Raw genomic sequence first — 17,817 nt, forward strand, 5'->3', positions numbered from 1 at the left:
TTGCTATAAAATAAGGAAATCTTTACTTGTGCTGCAAATTAAAAGGATGAATGACTAGATTCCAAAAGAACAAAATTTATTTATAAACTGTTGGCGGTAGATATTCGTTGCTAACTACCTTCCTTCCGGCACTCATTATGTGGCTGTTGTTTGCCAATTCCCACTACTTTTCTATTTACTTGGAAGCTATTAATGCACACACAGAATTGCATGGTTGAAGAAAAGAAAGCATTCGTATTTAATTCCAAAGCTATGAGCTCAGACAAAGCACACAAAGATTTTCTATTTCATAATTGCGCACCAAACCGAATGTTACGATGGATCTTTTAATACATGCGGCATCTCTGACCTTGTCCACTGTGACAGAAGGCTGGGGGGAGCTGTGGGTGGCTGTGGTGGTGGGGCATGAGAGGAATAGGTGAGATGCCTGATGGGTGGCCCTTGACACTGGGTCCCTGGCCTGGCGAAGGAGTGAGCGCCGGAGACGAGGGCAGGCTGCTCTACACACAACACACCGTTTGTGTGGTGAGGGGGGGGTAGGGACAGAAAGACTTTCATTCAAAAAAAGCAACCTTGCTGATGTCTTTCTTTTGCAAAGTCACTTTTTTTTTCCCCAAGTTGTTGCTTTAATGTTCCGTTCCATTCACATTAGTTCCCCTAATGTACCATTACACCCAAATGCTAAGCACTATTTTCTCCTCATTTTCAGGCTCTGGCAGTGTTGACTTCATTTGCAGAATCTATTTACTATGGCATTTAACTCGCCTGCGGCACCAACGGGACTGGGTTCCTCTCGAGGGGACAATTCGCATGTCACTGTCAGACTCGGACAACCAAACTAAATTGGCTTTCAAATTGCTTTCTTGTGACGGTCTTAACTTTGACACATAACGTGTTGTCTGATTTGGGAAAAAAAAAAATACACCACCAAGCAAATGTATGATTTAGTTTACGATTATTTGGAAATCTAGGTTGTCATTTTAAAACCTCTGGGCTAGTGACCTCATTAAATGTGTTAAAGTCAACCTTAGTGAGCTTTTCTGAAAGGTTTCAAATAAATGATCACTTTCCATGTTTGGCTCAGTAGATCGGTTTTATGTTTGTACCTGGGTATTTTCAGGAGGCGGCAGGAGTTCGGCGGGCCTGCGGCTGCGCTGGTGCTCAGCGCCCAGGTGTTTGTGGCTGGGCTGTTTCCGCTGGCAGGGGGATGGGGCCCGCGGCTGCTGGCAGGGGGGTGATGTCATTTGCAGCATTACCACGCCGCTGCTGGGGGCTGGGGGTAACAACCCTGCGCACACAAATTAAAAATAAAAAATAAATAAATAAAAAGAGTACGCAAGCTGTTGTCGAAGCATTTGATACAACTCGACAAAACGTTAATCAGCTCAGACCGGTATGATGCAATTTACGAGTGTCTAAGCAGATTACACAAACAACGTTGATCTATTTTTATTCCGCCCATCAAATAAACTCATCGTTTATGCGCCGTGCTATTTGTTTGAGAAAATGCGTGTTTGCCCAAAAGCTATTGTTCAGCTGTGTTTTTTTTTTTTTTTTCCACCTACACAGCTCATCAGTGCAAACAACGCTCTTACACAGTTAGCTGCTCTGCAATTAGCTTTCAAGTGCCTTTATTATTAAGGCACATCTGCAGAGGTAGCGGCAGTCCATTCCTGCATATGCTCTAATGATCCAGGGACATTTGTTTGTACTGTGTGAATGGGAGTTGAGAAAAATACAACGGGAGATGGAGAATTAACTTCCAGTTGTATAAATCTAATACATTTCCTCCAATGAATTCTGTTTACATAGTTCGAACGTCAGGCAAATCATCTGTCGAACTTTACACAGCTGACACAGTTGTTGGTTTATGATTCATTAGCTAATAACTCTGGCAAGGACAGGGGATGTTTGGATTGAACCTGCATATTATTTCTGGCTCTTCGCTTGCCAATTAAAAATGTTTACTGGTGATGCTGTAGGTGAGGCCGTCCCGAGACCTTCATGTGACCTCATTACTGACGGGATGGAAATGATGGCTCCCACCAATGCTTTCCCATCGTCATCAGACATGAATAATAAAGGTCATTAGTGAGGCGAATACCCCACCTGAGCCCCTGCATGGATTCAATGACTATTCAAAGGCCATCCAAAAAACCAGGCAATGCATCAAGGTGCGGCTTTTTATTCTAAGCATACTGATGTATTTCCTTATTTGTTATTTCAGGAGGTTTCTTCAGTCTTGCATGATATACATTTCCTTATTTTTGAAACTGTGTTAACATATAGGGCCATATTTCAAAAGAAAATCAAAACATATTATGCAAGTGAAATAAAATGGGCATACCTTCAAATGTTTGTCAACTCAGACTGCGTTGACATATTTTCTACAGTACATTGTACTGTTCCTTGTTTTAAGAGAAATGATCTCCGACCACATTGGTAAAACATTTCCATCATCAACGTAACGTCTATTGTAATCACAATAAATATCAACATCAAATTGTTAAGATGTTAAAAACTTCATGATGTGTTATAAATCACTGAAATCTCATCTTTTATGGCTTGAGAATGAGTCGTCACATCTGTGTTGATCTACAGGACATTTTCATCTTCCAGTAGGATCATTTTCATACGGCCGAGCTCCAGGGGCCTGTCATCAATGTGCTTCCCTCCTTTTTCATTTTGAAAATCCAGAGTGTATATTGAATCATGCGTCTGGGGCTCTCACAATAGCAAAGTAAACCTTCGGAAGATTATTTCATTATGCAGCCCGGCTCTTGGCTATGAAGCAATACATTGAGCGGTTATTGACACAGATGAGGAAAACTGAACCCTGGCAGAGTTGGTGAAACTCTATGGTGGATGTTGTGTATGAAAAGAATTCATATTACACTGTTTCAAAACTCTTAAACAGTGCCTGGAGCCCAATGTTACCCCTTGTTCACCTAGTCAAGGACCAAGTTGGGATCAGTGTCCCGCTGAAGAAGATTTTGACACACGGACAGGTGGAGCCTGCCCAGAATCGGTACACGAGCTACAGTACGGCTGGAAACATCGGGGACTAAGAAGTGCAGCATGGATTCGTAGGAGGATCATACCTGCGTACTGCTGGCCTGGGTACTGCTGGGAGACGCAGGGGGGTGAGGTCTGAGAAAACTGTAGCTGGTCCATCATGGGGGCGGGGAGGAAACTCACGGTCGAACTATTAAGACAAACACCACACAATTTTAAACAGTTTGGTTCTGCCAAACTGGGAGGCTGCAGAGTCAAAACACATGTCTGATATCGAGTTCACACCGCAGCAGGCTTGAAATTACAGGTAAAATGGCTTGCGCTGTGCAGAGTTACGACCGAAAATCAGTTCACATCCTAGAATTTGTTCACATCCTGAGTCAATAGCCAAACACAGTGCAGCTTTCAACTTCCGCAAGTTTGACGAGCAACCAGAGAGAATGGAGTCCTCAATAAAACAGATGTTGGTAATTAAAAATATTTGCATACCCATAAATTCTGAAACTTTTTACTGGGGAAGAAGGAATATAAGTACACAGATAGAATGTCTTGACCTAAAATGCAGTCGACTATTCTATATGCATCTTAAAGCACGGCTAGAAAGGGTGTGGAATAAATAAATGTTCAGGGGTGGTAATATCTTTATGCTGCAGCTGGGGATGTTAAATTTGAAATTTAACTTCCATGTCTCTGCAAGTAGGTACTCTGCTCTGTAAGCAACCTGCCTGCTGGGACTCATGTACAGCTGGCGGAAAGCGGGCTGCAGGTGGACAGGCAGCCCCCGTGGGACGAGTCGAAGCCATTTCAACACCGGCGCATAAATCATCTCCGCACTGACTGCCCTACTAAAGCGGTCTTATTTTACAGCTGGGACAATGAGAACGTGACCTCTCCTGGCACGTGCGCACATCTTCGGGATGTTTTCACGCAGGTGACAACTGCGTGCATGTCTGGTGTTTGTTACACGTTGTCCCAGTAGTGCCAAGCACACCAGTATCCAGATTGATTGGGTCCATGGAGGTAGAAACTAATTACATGTTTTGCTTTCTGCGAACTAGTTCTATCAATCAGCTATAATGAGAGTGAGCCAGGCGTTCCAGCAGTACTCCAGGAGAACAGGCTGATGGAGGAAAATGACTAAAGCTCTTTGAGAGCGAGCCTCGAGTCGAAATTCATCAGCGATACAAAGACCCAGTTCGCTTAAAGCAGCGAAGTAATAACATCATTTCTTTTCCCCCCAGTGAACAAAGATGACCTTGGCTCAGAGGTGCTTTGGGGATTCACTCATCAGGTTCTATAAATAACAGGCACCTTCAAGAGTGAGAAACACCATCAAGTACCTGCAAATAGGTTTCTGGGACAAGGTACATCTGCAGCACAGTTTAGAATTTCTCTAAACCTGATTAGGGCAATTATCACAAATTGTCTTTACAGAGGGTGATCATAGAACACTGTGTTCATTATCTGTGTAACAAGACTGGTATTTAGTCTGGTGAAAATGATGTAACTGAGACTATGACACCTTTTCCATGTCTGTATGGACAGTATACTCACGATTAACTACAGCAGCGGAAATGCTATTTGCCAGGTAGAAAAATAAATCATGAACTTTTGCCCTCGACTGATAAATCCTATGCAAATCTGGATACACATACGGTACGCGTTGATGAGCATGAAACTGCTCGATCCGAGTTCGTAGTTTTTGATGTAATAGGATCATTTGAATGTGTGTCAGTTTACAATGTTCGTACGGAATCGTTGCATAACTATTTGTGTCTTGCCGACATTAATTGGGGTGAGAAGGTTACAGTTGTATGGAATGCCTCCCCTTCACCACGGTAGAGTGCAAGCTGTTATTTACTTCAGTTACAGTGAAATACAAATCATGTTCTTAAAAGAATACTTTCTTTACCTCTTCTTACACTTAGTTGTGATGCACATACATGGGAATGTGGCAAAACTCAAGCCCCCTACATTATGTGGAACATAAGTTGAATGAATGGGTGGTGTTTTGGAAAGGGTGGGGTTCTTCAACTGTGAGTACTCCTTTATAACAATTAAAAAAAACAAACAACCAAATACCGGCTCACCAGTAAAAGCCAAAGATATTATTAATATTGTAATGTCAGATTTAAGTGTTTAAAATGAGAGCCAACACAGTTGTAAAGGAAGTACTATTAAACTATTAACGTTTGTATCACAAATGGCTCTTGTAATTTTTTTTGCAACAGGAAAGAAATTAATGAATGCTGAAAGTGAGTTCTGTGTTCATTTATCCTTATATTAAGTATTTAGCGAAAGGTTCTCTTGAACTTAATTATGGTTCAATTAGCCCTATAAACCCCAATCATTTTCTCAATGTTTTTTAAATTACTATTATGCTCCTGCCACATGTTTAATTATCATAAGCTAACTTTTCATTGCTATACAAAATACAAAATTAGATCCAGGTGCAACGAACCAAAGTGTTAGCAGATTGTAAATGTATTACCGTAGAAAACCTTAAAAAAGGGTGGGGATGTAAATTCATTTTGCAGTAATTGAATATACAATTTGATTTGAAATAAGTGGCTACAGTTCTGTAAGTCAGATGCTTTTACTATTTCTTTTCTGCGTTCTGCAGAATTCTGCAGCACGATTTTTGTTTTTGAACATAAATGTAAAGCCACCAGAGATACTGCATGAGTTTCAGGTGTGTAAAGAGGCATCCAATTCTATTGACTGAATGGTAAATGATGCAGGCACCGTTTTATCAAAAAATCAGAATATAATCAAAACAAAGAACTAATATTTTTTTTGGCTATACTTGATTTGTTTAAAGCACTGTACGGATTGGAAAAGGACTGATTACATTTGAGATATACAAGCGTGATGGCATAGTCACATATTTCACACTCCTAAATGTGAACATGTTTCCAACATTGATGTTCAGCCTGAACAGCAGTACCTCATGGTGGTGTGTTGGTTTGGGGGTAGAAGACCGTAGCAGGGCTGCATGCCAGGAACAGCCACGGCCCCCTGTCCCGGCTGGCAAGACACAAACACTGGCTGCTGGTGAGTCTGCTGTGGCACAGATACCTGCTGCAGAGTGAACAGCAGAAAAACACAAGATAAAAAAAAACAAAAAACAAAAACAGACATCAGACATCTACCAAACACAAAATATTGCCTTTTGAGAATATTCTAAAACCATTAGACAATTGTCCCTTGAGGGTGTAAAGATGTAAGCTATGGAGAGTTAAAACTCTCGGGATCACAGTCTTTCACTTATCACACTGTATAATGACTGCCTTTACATTTCACCTCTTCGTGATCTCAGAGCTCCAAGTTAAATTTGTATTTTCCCTTATTTTTTTTTCATGAAAATCTTTCAGCTACTAGAGGCCTTTTTGTTTCACAATGGCCGAATAGAGCAACACCATTTAGTACTGATCTAGTCGACAACAACGTACCTGATAAGACTGCATTGGGGAGTACTGGACCATCATGCCTTGCATCTGGTTGCCCATATTGCTTTGCTGGTTGCCAGTGAGAGCGAGGTTGGATGCTGGCTGCACGCCCACTACGGTCTGGTAGCTGGACACTTGGTTTGGCATCAAGGTTTGGTGCACTGAGACAAAATGAAAAAGGAATTAAAACCGAGACAAAATGAATAGAGACTCATGGCGATAAAGTCACACACACAAAGGAAGTGAGATTGCGCTTCAGGATTCGTACGCAACCATGATGGGAGACAGCTCCCCTTATCAATATTCAATTGGAAATAGATTTAATGAGAAATATTCTTGTTAAAACCAGACAGGGAATATTACTGAGCTGCCAGACTATTGTTTTCCCGCAATCTGTTAGGGTTATAATGCGGCATATCTGCTTGTACAAGACAAATATCAAACATTACACGCAACCAGCAAAAAAAGAAGACAGAAAAATGGTTACAGACTGAACCCAATACTGAATTTAACATGTTAGTGACTATCACTCATACTAAAATAGAAAACTGTAATACATCAGGGCAGACAGACAGACAGAGAGAGATGTGCTGGTAATATCAACACTACATGCAGCAATTTTGACAGACTAAGGTTGTGTCAATACACTCACGCTTTGGAAAGACAGAAAACAAAGATATTGGGAGTTATTGTTCCCGGTCTTCTTGTGCAACTTGTTGTTGGAGACCCTTTGTTTCTTACAAACCCTTTCTTCTTCAGAATTCTGTTGAATTGAATCTATCTACAAATACTTTAAAATAAAAGACCGGCAACCCTCAAGGTTAACAACAGCTCGGTGGAACTCAACTGAGATATCAGTTGCCTTTGTGATCTGGGGGAGTCATGGCTTATTGTTTTAATATACACTGTCCTGTTATAGCTTCAAGATACATACTGCTGTGTTTACGAATAATAATGAGGTCAATGTCATATGTCGAATAAATTTGACTTGATAAATGATGTTCAATCTTAGAGCTGCTGAAATGAAAAACAAGACATATTGCTGCATGGGTGCAATTGCACACCCTTATTATGTGGGAAAATGGGTTGTGACCTCATAAAATCAATACTGAATTGCTACTGAATGAACTGGCATGTGTTTCCATCATAATTAACTATTTCATTTGATGCGTTTTGTTGTGTTCTTATATTCTTCCAATTATTTATTTTGGAGAAGGGTATGGTAAACAAACCAGAGCCATTTTAGGCAATTCTGGGGGGACAATAGAGTGAGGAGCAGACATGGGAGTTGTGGCTCCACTGCAGAATGATGAACTTGTACGGCTAAGCAGGTTTGTGCCACTTGGGATAAATGAGAAAGTCAATACGTCTGATTTAGCTTGTTGTGGCCTGAAACCGTAACCTGAATTACCCCCCCCCCTCCCCGAAAAAAAGGAGAAAAAGAAAGAGGGAAAAAAAAACTTCTGCTTCTGATAAGGGAGTAGCGCATTAACACAATGGGCTCACATTTTTCCACACTTCTTCAAATTCCATTTAGAACCGATGACAAAGATGACATTTAGATGATGACAAAAACAAACCAAAAAAAAAAAAAAAAAAAAAAAAAAGACAAAAAGCTGCACAGGTCCAGCCATTTTCTAAGCAGCATAAAATGGCGGTACTTGTTTCTAGCCGGAAGGGGGGGGGGCACTTAGTTGTCAAGGTGACAAAAAGAGACATTTGGAAATACTGTCCCTCGTGACAAGCACACAAGCTAGTACAGGTGACAAAGGAGAGAGCGTCCTTTTGTGAAGGTGTCTTTACAGTCTGCCGCCCTGGGAGAAAAGTACCAGTAGACAATGAGAGTGTTCTACCAGGAATGGAGAGAGGGATATTTTTATCCGCCCATGTCTACCACCTTCACTTATACACCATGCATGAAATGAAGCTCATATCAAATGCACCTGATTTATTCAATTCCACCAGGCAGCAGATGATTGTGACTTCTTCAGCTGCAGATGATGACCGGCTGTCCCTACACTGTGTCTCCATGCAATTCTCAGAGGACGCCAGGTCTGCGGCACTGGATCCGCAACGTCTTGGGGATTATATCCAGCAGGTGAGACTGGGTTAAAACATGTTCCAAGAGGTTCTCTCTCCCTTTCTCTCCCTTTCTCTCTCTGGCTCCAACTTGCATTACTGTCACAGTGGGTTTAGATTCAGGTGAGAATTGAGGGGCTGAAAAAGAGACCGGTTCACTGTGAGATTCGTAGAGGCCTCTCAGACAGCGTCCCGGCCCCGTGTTCAACCTCTCGGGATCTTTTCCCTTTGATATTAAACAAGAAATCTTTAACGTCGCAGATATTGAAATTTCCCAGAATGTGGTGGGAATCTCTTCTTGCGATATTTGAGATGAATAAAAGATGTACTATTGATTTACCGTATTCAACTGATACTCATACTGATTAACAATTGCTCATCGCAAAAATAGTTGTTGTTTCACATTTTTATTCAATTTGCCGTAATCTATCCGGTCTAATAAAATTTTGATCGTAGCAAGTAACCTTTTAATAAGAGGTGTGAAGGACAAAGCTCAATCCCTTCACTTGTACGAGATGATTTCCTGCAATGATGCAAGTGAGGTGAAACCGGCTTCTCCGTGGACCAACAGGACAGTCACGGCAACTTGGTCTTCTATGTTCATTTTTTTTTCTTTCTTTTTTTTTTTTTTTTTTTTTTATTATTTTTTTAAAATCAATTTAACAAAATAGGAGAAAAAGTCATCTTTCACAGTTTACTTGAGAATTAATTGCCATCCTTTGCCTTTGTAGGGCAGCTTCATTTGTCCGCTGTCTATTCCCTGGGTTCCCAGCAGGGAAGCCACATTTGCAGCCTCCAGATGATGGAACAGCACCTCAGTCAGCTAGAGAGCACTGCTGTTTGTATGTGTGACAACATTCTATCAAGCTAAGCAACTGAATGTGTGTGTATGAGATCACGCAGATGCGCGTCTACCGGTGTGTAAGAGACCAAATAACTGCTAACTGTTTTGACTCCTGCAGAGATAGACAGGAACACCCCCCCGCCAAAAAAAAAAAAACCAAAAAACTGAAACCGATGATAATGAAGTGGATAACTCCTGTGGAGACATCTGAGTTCATTGCACACAAACAAACAGAGAGGAAGGGAAGGGAGACATATTTGTCCTTCACTGAAGCCGTTGGACTGTGGCTTCCTCATGAAGAAAACATGCAAGAAGACGGTGTGAGAGCTAAAAGCGAGAAGTTAAAGTCTCTTGATAAAGCGGTAAGGCTAAGCTTTGCTGTTAACAACATGACGCCTGGAAATTCAAGGCAAGAATCTGTGGCTTCACATCAGAGCCTGTAAACCTTGTTCATTAAAAAAAAAAAATAAAGAATCATCCTTTGATAAGTCTTCACATCCACTTTGTCACTATTCACTGCATGAGAAAACTGTAGCTCTGCTTGATCATAGAACACCAGGGAGTAAAGAGGGGTGACCTGCTGATTTTTTCAACCTTGTGTACATATCATAAAACACAACTTTAAATTGGATTTGTTTACATAAAAAAAAAAAAAAAACCACCAAAAACCACTTTCTATGCCTTCCTGTTTATTGGGTTGAATATGCTGTTTTGTACCTTGCTGCTGGGGCAGGTTTTGGTTCTGAGGGCAGTTATAGTTCAGTGGGTTGACGGGTGGCCGGTAATGCTGCGGTTGTTGCTGCTGCTGCTGCTGCTGCTGGTTGGAGCAATGGGGATGGTGGGCTGAGGAGCAGTAACATGTGGACATCTGGGGGGAAAACACAAAGATAATTAAACATGTGCAGACTTCTTCAGATTTACCAGTCGTCTGTCAGAGGAATTAGCTGAAATCCTAGAATTTAATATGATATTGAGACGACGTCCCCCTTTTCTCCCCAATTGATCTCAATGCGTACAATAATATTGGCTGTTTTCGATAGGAGAGTTCAAATCCAAATGAGATCAGACAGAATTTAGGTTCTTTTTAATGCATTATAATTCTGATTAACACTTTGGATTAAAGACTATTTACCTGCAGAAACAAATGAACCTGCTCATGTGGTATTAGGTATAAACACCAAGCTTGATAAGGGATTTGATATACCACCTCACTTTCAAAGAGGGTCTAAGAAAAACGCTCACATTTTTATTTTGAGATAAGATGTGTCATGAATATGAGCAGCTAATTAACCAGGTAATCTCTTAAAGGCAAGTGGGTGCGTCAAATAAATCAGCAGCCAAGAATATCATCCGGACGAAAAATGTCCAACTAATGCTGCTTTTCATCTTGTTGTCATGAAATATAAGTGGTATTATAATCATCACAGGTGATAAAGTTGACAGGGATCACCAGCAAACTGCTGGTATCAAAGCATAATTTCAACTTTAAATATGTCTCAAAACAATAAGCTCTGTTGTGATTTATATACCAAAACCTGACCTCTTCATAGACAAATTGTGTATGAAATGTACCTGCTGGACAGGCTGTGGGATGTAGGCGTGTTGTTGGAGCAGCGGCTGGTTCATTGTAGACCCAGGGAAAGCGGTCGGGCCTGGGGTGCTGCTGTGGTATGCGTGATTGGTCCCTGGGGCCGGAAGCGGGACGGGCTGGCCTTGCAGCACTCCTGGGTGTCCTCCCGATGGCCCAGCCACCATGTAGCTAGCAACCTGCTGCGGCGGCGCTCCCTGCAGCACCATGGGGGAGGCGTGGTGGTGGTGGTGGTGGTACACAGTGGGATAGTGGCGGGCATCTGCGGCCGAGGCACCGCTCTCATTGGGTGGCTGCTGCACCAGAGTCATCTGACTGAACTGGGTGTTGAGGGCGTCAGGCTGGAGAAGAAATAGGGTTCAAAAAGCGTGCTCGGTGTATCCGCGGCAACAATTAAATAATTGATAATCTATGCACCCTGAACATGGATCAATACAGCCAATTTCCAAGCTAAAAGAAGCTGTTAAATTAACTTCCTCCTGGGGGTATGAAGGGAAAATATGATTTAAATCTCACTGAAGCCTGCAGAGTCCAAAGTGAACAATTTATCATATCACTGCCTCATACCGGCTCAGGTCACTTCTGACATGTTGTTGGAAAAGTGGTGTTTTTAGTCATGGATTATTCAGCACTAACATCTGGTGATGAATTAAATATTAATGGAACTTTCCACAGGCATAATTAGTCACAGAGGCATAGCTTTCAGTAAAACCAGGTCAAAAATGAGGTTAACTGAATGCATGAGCTATATATGTGGGTAAAGACCTCTACTTTATTTAGATGCACCTTGACAAGCTACAGGGTAACAGAATAGTTAAGCGAGGGGATGATAAATCTGCTTCTAAGATCGTAGCCAACCACCTATTTAAATTGATTGGGAGACATGAATTCAGAATTTAACACAATAAACCATTAATTCATAGCCTTAGGAGAAAGAAATCGCAGGTCTTGGCAGTTACACACCATTTAACCTGAAAACAGTTTAGGAGCATTTTTAACAAGCTTAAGATATGGTGAGCCAAGATTCTACTTCAGGAGCCAGATTTGACAGAACAAGGAACAGGGGAAGATTATAAAATGGAAAAGAAGTTCTGTACCACAGTGTACTGTTGGTTTGGACAGACGGGCAGGAACTGAGAAGGAGGAGGAGGAGGAGGAAGAGAGTAAGAGACCACTGGGTTGTGGACAGGCTCAGAGGACGGCTGGAGAGGAGGACAGATCGGCTGAGGAGGGAAGGTGAGAGACGTACAACGAGACAAAAGATGAGTCTGGGCAACAGAAAGTAAAATGGTTGGAGCTTCATTTGTGAAGACACACTGTCCCCTCTGGTCTACTCTGACTGTTTTTTCAGGGGGGAAAAAAAAAAAAAGGGAAGGCATGAAATGCCGATGGAAAGAACAATTTGGCACTGGCTCGTATTACCAGTAAGCGCTCTCTTCCGAGCTCATTTTGCGACAGCAAATACATTTTTATTAGCTTTTGCTAAATTATGATTGGACATTCATCATTTAAAATGTCCAATTCAAAGGCTCTGTGGAGCGTCTCCCGTTCAACTATGGGTTTCTGTTTCAACAACTGAGGGAAGTTACCAAGATTTTTTACAAAGCAACAATCCTTGCAATCCCCCAAATATATGTGATTACAATCAAGATAAAACCTGACCAGTTGTGCCCACTGACCTGTGAAAGGACAGGATTGGTTGGGTGCTGCTGGCTTGCAGCAGCGATTGGCTGTTGTGGGGTCTTCCCCTGGTGTGAGCTCCGGCCAGCAGGGGGGGGGATGCCGGACGGGTTATAAACTACAGCACTTCCGTTCGGATGGATGAAAGGCTTGCCTGCCGAACGAAATCCACAGTGACGAAAGATTTTCACGCGCAAATAATTCAGTACAGAGCAAAATGCATTTGAATAATTCACCTGGTAACGTTGAAGGACACACCCTTCATAGTACAGAAGGAGAGGCAACAAGAGATTAATAACTGGGGCAGCATTTGGAGTTCAGTTTGCTGCTCAAAAGTGCACAACTCTTTCAGGCCCTTAATAAATATTTGAGGATCCCTCCCATCTGCTGAGTGCATTTTGATCCGCAAGCTTAGGTTGGTTTACGGATTTGACGGATAACACAAGTACAAGCCCTGCCAGCCTACAATTCTGCACAAGTTTGGTGCTCATTCAGAAAACTTTCAAGTATGAGTGATTTTGTATTTCAAATAAATGCAACTGATTTAAACTGGGTGCTGAGGAGTCTAATAAAAACCTAATTCATATATTTCCAAGTATGTCAATGTTTTATTCCAGGATCTTTGGACTTCATCATAACACATAGCAGATGTGGGAACCAAACAAAAAAAAAAAAGGTACCTGTGTGTGGGCTGACCAGAACGCTGCCAGGTGGTATCCCTGAGGCTTCTAGCGACAACACATAATAGTTTGTAGTGTCAGCATCTGGCATTGAGGGGATATTCTTGATCATGTGAGGGTATCCCGAGCCTCTTGTGTCTGCAGCAGGGTAGATCAAGGGTGCGCTGGGGAGGTTGGACCGAGACGAGACCGAAGCCGGGAGAGGCAGATGAGGACGGGAAAGCGAGCTGGAGGAAGAACCGACGCTACTGCAAGATTCTGAACCTGGGAAGTGTTTTTAAAAAAAAAAGAAAAAGGGAAAAGAGAAGGTGAACATTTTTCTAAATGCTTTTTGAAGAAGCAGCTGAAGTCAGCTTCTGACAAGATGAGCATTATCATGTTCCTTAAAGCTGGCTGACAATCCAAGTGGGTGGGAAGAGATGATGGCGATAATAAGCAGGGGAGAAAATTCACAGTCCTGGCTGCTAATAATACTCCATCTCCTGCATTTCAGTTTCTTGAGGGAGCTGCTGATGAAGAAATTGGTAGCCTTGCACAGAATTACAAATTGTCAAGTGATATAGTGAAGAAGCCTCTTCAAAGAAGCAGTTGGTTTTCAGGGAGAAGAGACTGGCATCGCAATCTGCTGCTACGGGTTGCATAGATAGTTTGCCAGACAATGTTTTTCCCCTGACTTTTCTTTTAGAATTCAACTTTACTTATTCAAAAAAGCGTGGGAAAGACACAAACAGATCCTTTACTCTGGTAAAAATAGGAGAATCATGATAATTCTTGCAAGATGCAAATAAATCTCAGCAGGGTGCAATCCAAGTTAAAAGCACAATGCTATGCAGGAAGTTTTAATTTTCACGCTAAATAAGGAAACTAAATAAAAGACTCCCGTAGCTTCTTTAACCTGCGGCAAACTATAGATTTGTCTTGCCAGGATTGGATGAAACAGTGGAAGATTTTTCCCCACTTTGTTGAAACTATGACACAACCAAATCACCTTATACTGGACAATATGCTCCTCATAGGTTAAGAAAATCCACTTTTTTCATATAAAATATCTTTTTTTTAAATCTTGAAACATAAAAAAAAAATCTTTTCAGCCAAAATGTTATATCTTTCGATTCTCTGACCTGATTTGTTAGATAAATAACAGTAGCCTTTGACCAACAGACAAACTATTCCATCCTGAGAGATGTATGTGAACTGACAGATAAGTTTTAAGAACTTTTATTTTTTGCAAAAGGCATTTTGGAGTAATTTTGCATAATCATGGCAAATCTACACAGAATATATTCATTTACTTTTTAATTTAAATTCATTTGCGTTGGATAAAAGCGTCTTCCAAAAAATGATTGTACTGGTGGGGATGACCGGGATGTCCCCTCTTAAACCATATCCCATTTGTCTGAAATATTTTCTCTCAGGAATAGTACTTCCATTATGTTACATATTCTAACTAGTTATTGTTTATGACCTAACCTATAGATTGTTAATCTCCAAGAAAAATTGTGCAGAAAAAATAATAATGGTGCCAGTGAGAGGTGTTGAGGGTTGAATGTCATTATGATCTAATGGCCATTCTAAGTTTTGTTGAATGAACCTACCATTATCCTGACAATTATTAGAGTATTTTTAGCTAAATGCCAGGAGGAGCTGACAACCTCTACTTTTTAATTGTGCTGTCAAAATAGGAATACACTCTAATTTCAAGAGAAAAAAAAGAATAAAATAAGAATAAACTCAGTCGTAAACTGTCAACTGTCAAGAAGCTGTCATTTTCAGGTGGCGATTGCGTGCAGCCTGCACAGGGTTATTTGAGGCCGTGGGAGAAGGGCTAGCAGAGTATCGCGGCAGAACCAAGATGTCTCCTCAAGTTATAATCCCTAAACGCTAAGCGAAGGCAGCTTGCCACCTCGTAAACAACTTGAAAATCACTGCTCTGTGCAAAAGGAAAAAAAGGCTACAACATTTCAAGACCAGGAACAGAACAAAAGAACAGAGAGGTAAATGCTAAAATAAAGGAGGTAGGGAACAAATGAAAAGGGCAACTGAGGATTTGTTACATTGATCACAAGGTTTCACATCATCTCCTCCAATCAAGCTGCAAATATATCATGCTGTGGCATTTTAACACCTGCAGTTTGCAGCCTTAAATCCATCTGGGAGGCGTGCGTGGCTCTCGCTTGTACAAAATGCAGCAACTCTTTGCCGATAGCTTTCATACAACTGCGGCTGAGCACTTTTAAGTGTGCTCCATCACGCAACTTGCTATTGAGTTATGAGTTTTTGACAGCTGTCTGGCTGCTGGCCAGGCCGCAGCCTTTATTGACCACAGCAGGACAGCAAACATTTGTTCTGATAAGACTTGAGACCAACTCTGACTGGCATTCGGGACGGAAACCCTACTGATTACCAGAGGATTGTTGCTTGAGGCTCCCAGAAAACGGCCATGTTTCTTCCTGGTGTAACGTGTGCCATGATATTCTCTTCTCATTTCACTGATTGACGACAACAAATCTAGGATTGTTGTCAACAAAAAAAACTCTTGTTTCTTTCAATTGATTCTCTTGCAATGTAGCATTTTTAGAAGTGTTTGATGGTGACATTTTCCATCAGGATCATATTTTGTTTTTGAATTTAAAACAGGAAAAATTGGTGGCAAAAGAAAAAGGCTATCCATAAAAATATACAGAAAAAAGAAGTTGGAAATTACTCCCAAATTTTACAGTTCTTTCCTACACATCAGTCATGTTTCTGCATTTATAAATGGATCACATCAATTTAAATGACGGTGAGATTGAAAAAGTATATATAATGGTGAACCGCTATTTGTGTTGTGTATGCCGTGTGATATCTCATGCCAAAGCAGATCTCCGTGCATTGAAATTATTATATTATATTATAATTTAAAAGGATCTTGTGCATATTTGGTCTAGTTAAACATTAAAATCATTGTCTAGCCCACTTTCCATTCACAGTTGAATTTTACATTGAGAACTCCCTGATAGGTGTCATGTAAAAGCCAAAATTGGAAGTGATTCTCCACTCAAAAAGCATATTTTTAAACATGCAAGTGGTAGAATACGGACGGATGTTTTGCAAAGTGTAAGCAGAAGGGGGTTATTACATTTGCAGCAGAAATCGGAGGATATTTTGTAATCTCGCCTCCAACATCTCAGCTAATTTGGGTCTATAATCAAAACAGCTGGCCCCGCAGTCTCTCTTGCCTGTTTTGGAGAGCCTCCCAGTGCTCTTGCTGCTTGAAGTGCTGTCCCCTCGGACCAGGCCGGGGGAAATGCCGCTGAAGCTGCTGGCCTTGGTGATGGCGGGCCGCGGAGCAAGCCGGTTGGAGCTGTCTGAGCTGTCGGTGCTGCTCCACGGCCGAGGCTCGCTGTGCCGTGGGAGGGTTTCTGTCTCAGAGCTGCTCTGCCAGCTGGCACCTGACCGGCCGGCCCGTGACCTGGTTGGGGAGGAGAGTTCCCGCATATGCTTCACCCTCATTTCTTATTAAGAGCAAGTTATTAAGTAAACTTAATTAACTTAAAGAGGATCATTTTGAATCTCTTATGTATGTACAGTTCAAATGCCTTAATTAAAATGCATCTGAATATTAAACAAGTTTACTCTTAACTTGACCATATTCAGTAAGGGGAGCATTTTAATTTAAAATCAAATTACTCTAAACGAACTCTATAATTTACTCTGCTATTGATATGATAAACATATTAAGCAGTACTCAGTAATTTTATTAAAAACAGGATTAATATGGACAAACAGTCGATATCCTCCTCAGACTTCAGTCATCTTTTCATATTTCCTCTCCAGTACAACTGCATCTCCTCCCATCAAACATTACTCATCTAAGCTGGATCAATAAAAGCTAGCTCATATCATTATTATTTTTTTTTTTTTTTTAAGCAGCAGTATGGCTTCTCAGTCTACCAGTCAATCTTGGGTGCACACGGGCCAATCTACATGAGGAAGCGAGTGCTCAAAATCCTATTAAAACACAAGCTTTCTCGAGCAGCAAAAACAAATCCTCAGATCAGCACTCCTGCTCCTGAGTGAGCAGATTATGACAGACGGCGATTCAAAGGCTGTTTCTGCCTCTGAAAGGAGCTGAATGATGTGTGACAGGGGCGGACCTACCTGAACATTTGCCGCCTCTGTTGGGTGCTCATGCATGCCTCTCCCTCCTGAGCGCTGAGCAGGGGGACGGAGGGAGAGGAGCTATTACAAAACAGGCACTGGCAAAGTGAGATATCCACCATTTTAAAACTTGTCAGAGCTGGTGCTAACCGCTCCTCTGACTGCAAAACTGACAGCTGATTTAGCTTAATTTGAAATCAAAGCTTTTTCAGGAGCAATGATTTATTATTCACATTAGATATAGCTTGGGCAGAATTTAAACCATAACTCAGTGAGGGGTGAAGCACTGGTAAAGACTCCTTTTACAACTTACCTTCTATCCAGGATGAAGTGGTCTCCCTG

The 17,817-nt window shown here is 41.4% G+C and overlaps 1 protein-coding gene across 14 annotated transcripts in view; it reads right to left on the reverse strand.

Annotated features, from left to right (window-relative positions):
* The window catches only part of LOC147233329 (R3H domain-containing protein 1-like), a 48,590-nt gene that overhangs the window by 2,755 nt on the left and 28,018 nt on the right, over window positions 1-17,817 (reverse strand). For 5 of the 14 annotated variants that reach the window (XM_086148007.1, XM_086148012.1, XM_086148003.1 and 2 more), the window contains 13 exons: window positions 17,789-17,814; window positions 17,476-17,529; window positions 16,554-16,786; window positions 13,336-13,599; window positions 12,655-12,809; window positions 12,073-12,198; window positions 10,960-11,316; window positions 10,105-10,255; window positions 6,468-6,625; window positions 5,963-6,096; window positions 3,102-3,205; window positions 1,107-1,288; window positions 350-500 (listed from right to left, as the gene is read on the reverse strand). In XM_086148007.1, coding sequence (XP_086004133.1) covers window positions 350-500; window positions 1,107-1,288; window positions 3,102-3,205; window positions 5,963-6,096; window positions 6,468-6,625; window positions 10,105-10,255; window positions 10,960-11,316; window positions 12,073-12,198; window positions 12,655-12,809; window positions 13,336-13,599; window positions 16,554-16,786; window positions 17,476-17,529; window positions 17,789-17,814 — 2,095 coding nt within the window. The remainder of the gene's footprint in view (window positions 1-349; window positions 501-1,106; window positions 1,289-3,101; window positions 3,206-5,962; window positions 6,097-6,467; window positions 6,626-10,104; window positions 10,256-10,959; window positions 11,317-12,072; window positions 12,199-12,654; window positions 12,810-13,335; window positions 13,600-16,553; window positions 16,787-17,475; window positions 17,530-17,788; window positions 17,815-17,817) is intronic. The other 9 variants (XM_086148014.1, XM_086148004.1, XM_086148009.1 and 6 more) reach the window with 4 other exon arrangements.

This window comes from Fistularia commersonii, chromosome 6 (genome assembly GCF_037954325.1).
Source record: "Fistularia commersonii isolate RoL2024-O1a breed Wild chromosome 6, RoL_Fcom_v1.0, whole genome shotgun sequence".
NCBI lineage: Eukaryota > Metazoa > Chordata > Actinopteri > Syngnathiformes > Fistulariidae > Fistularia > Fistularia commersonii.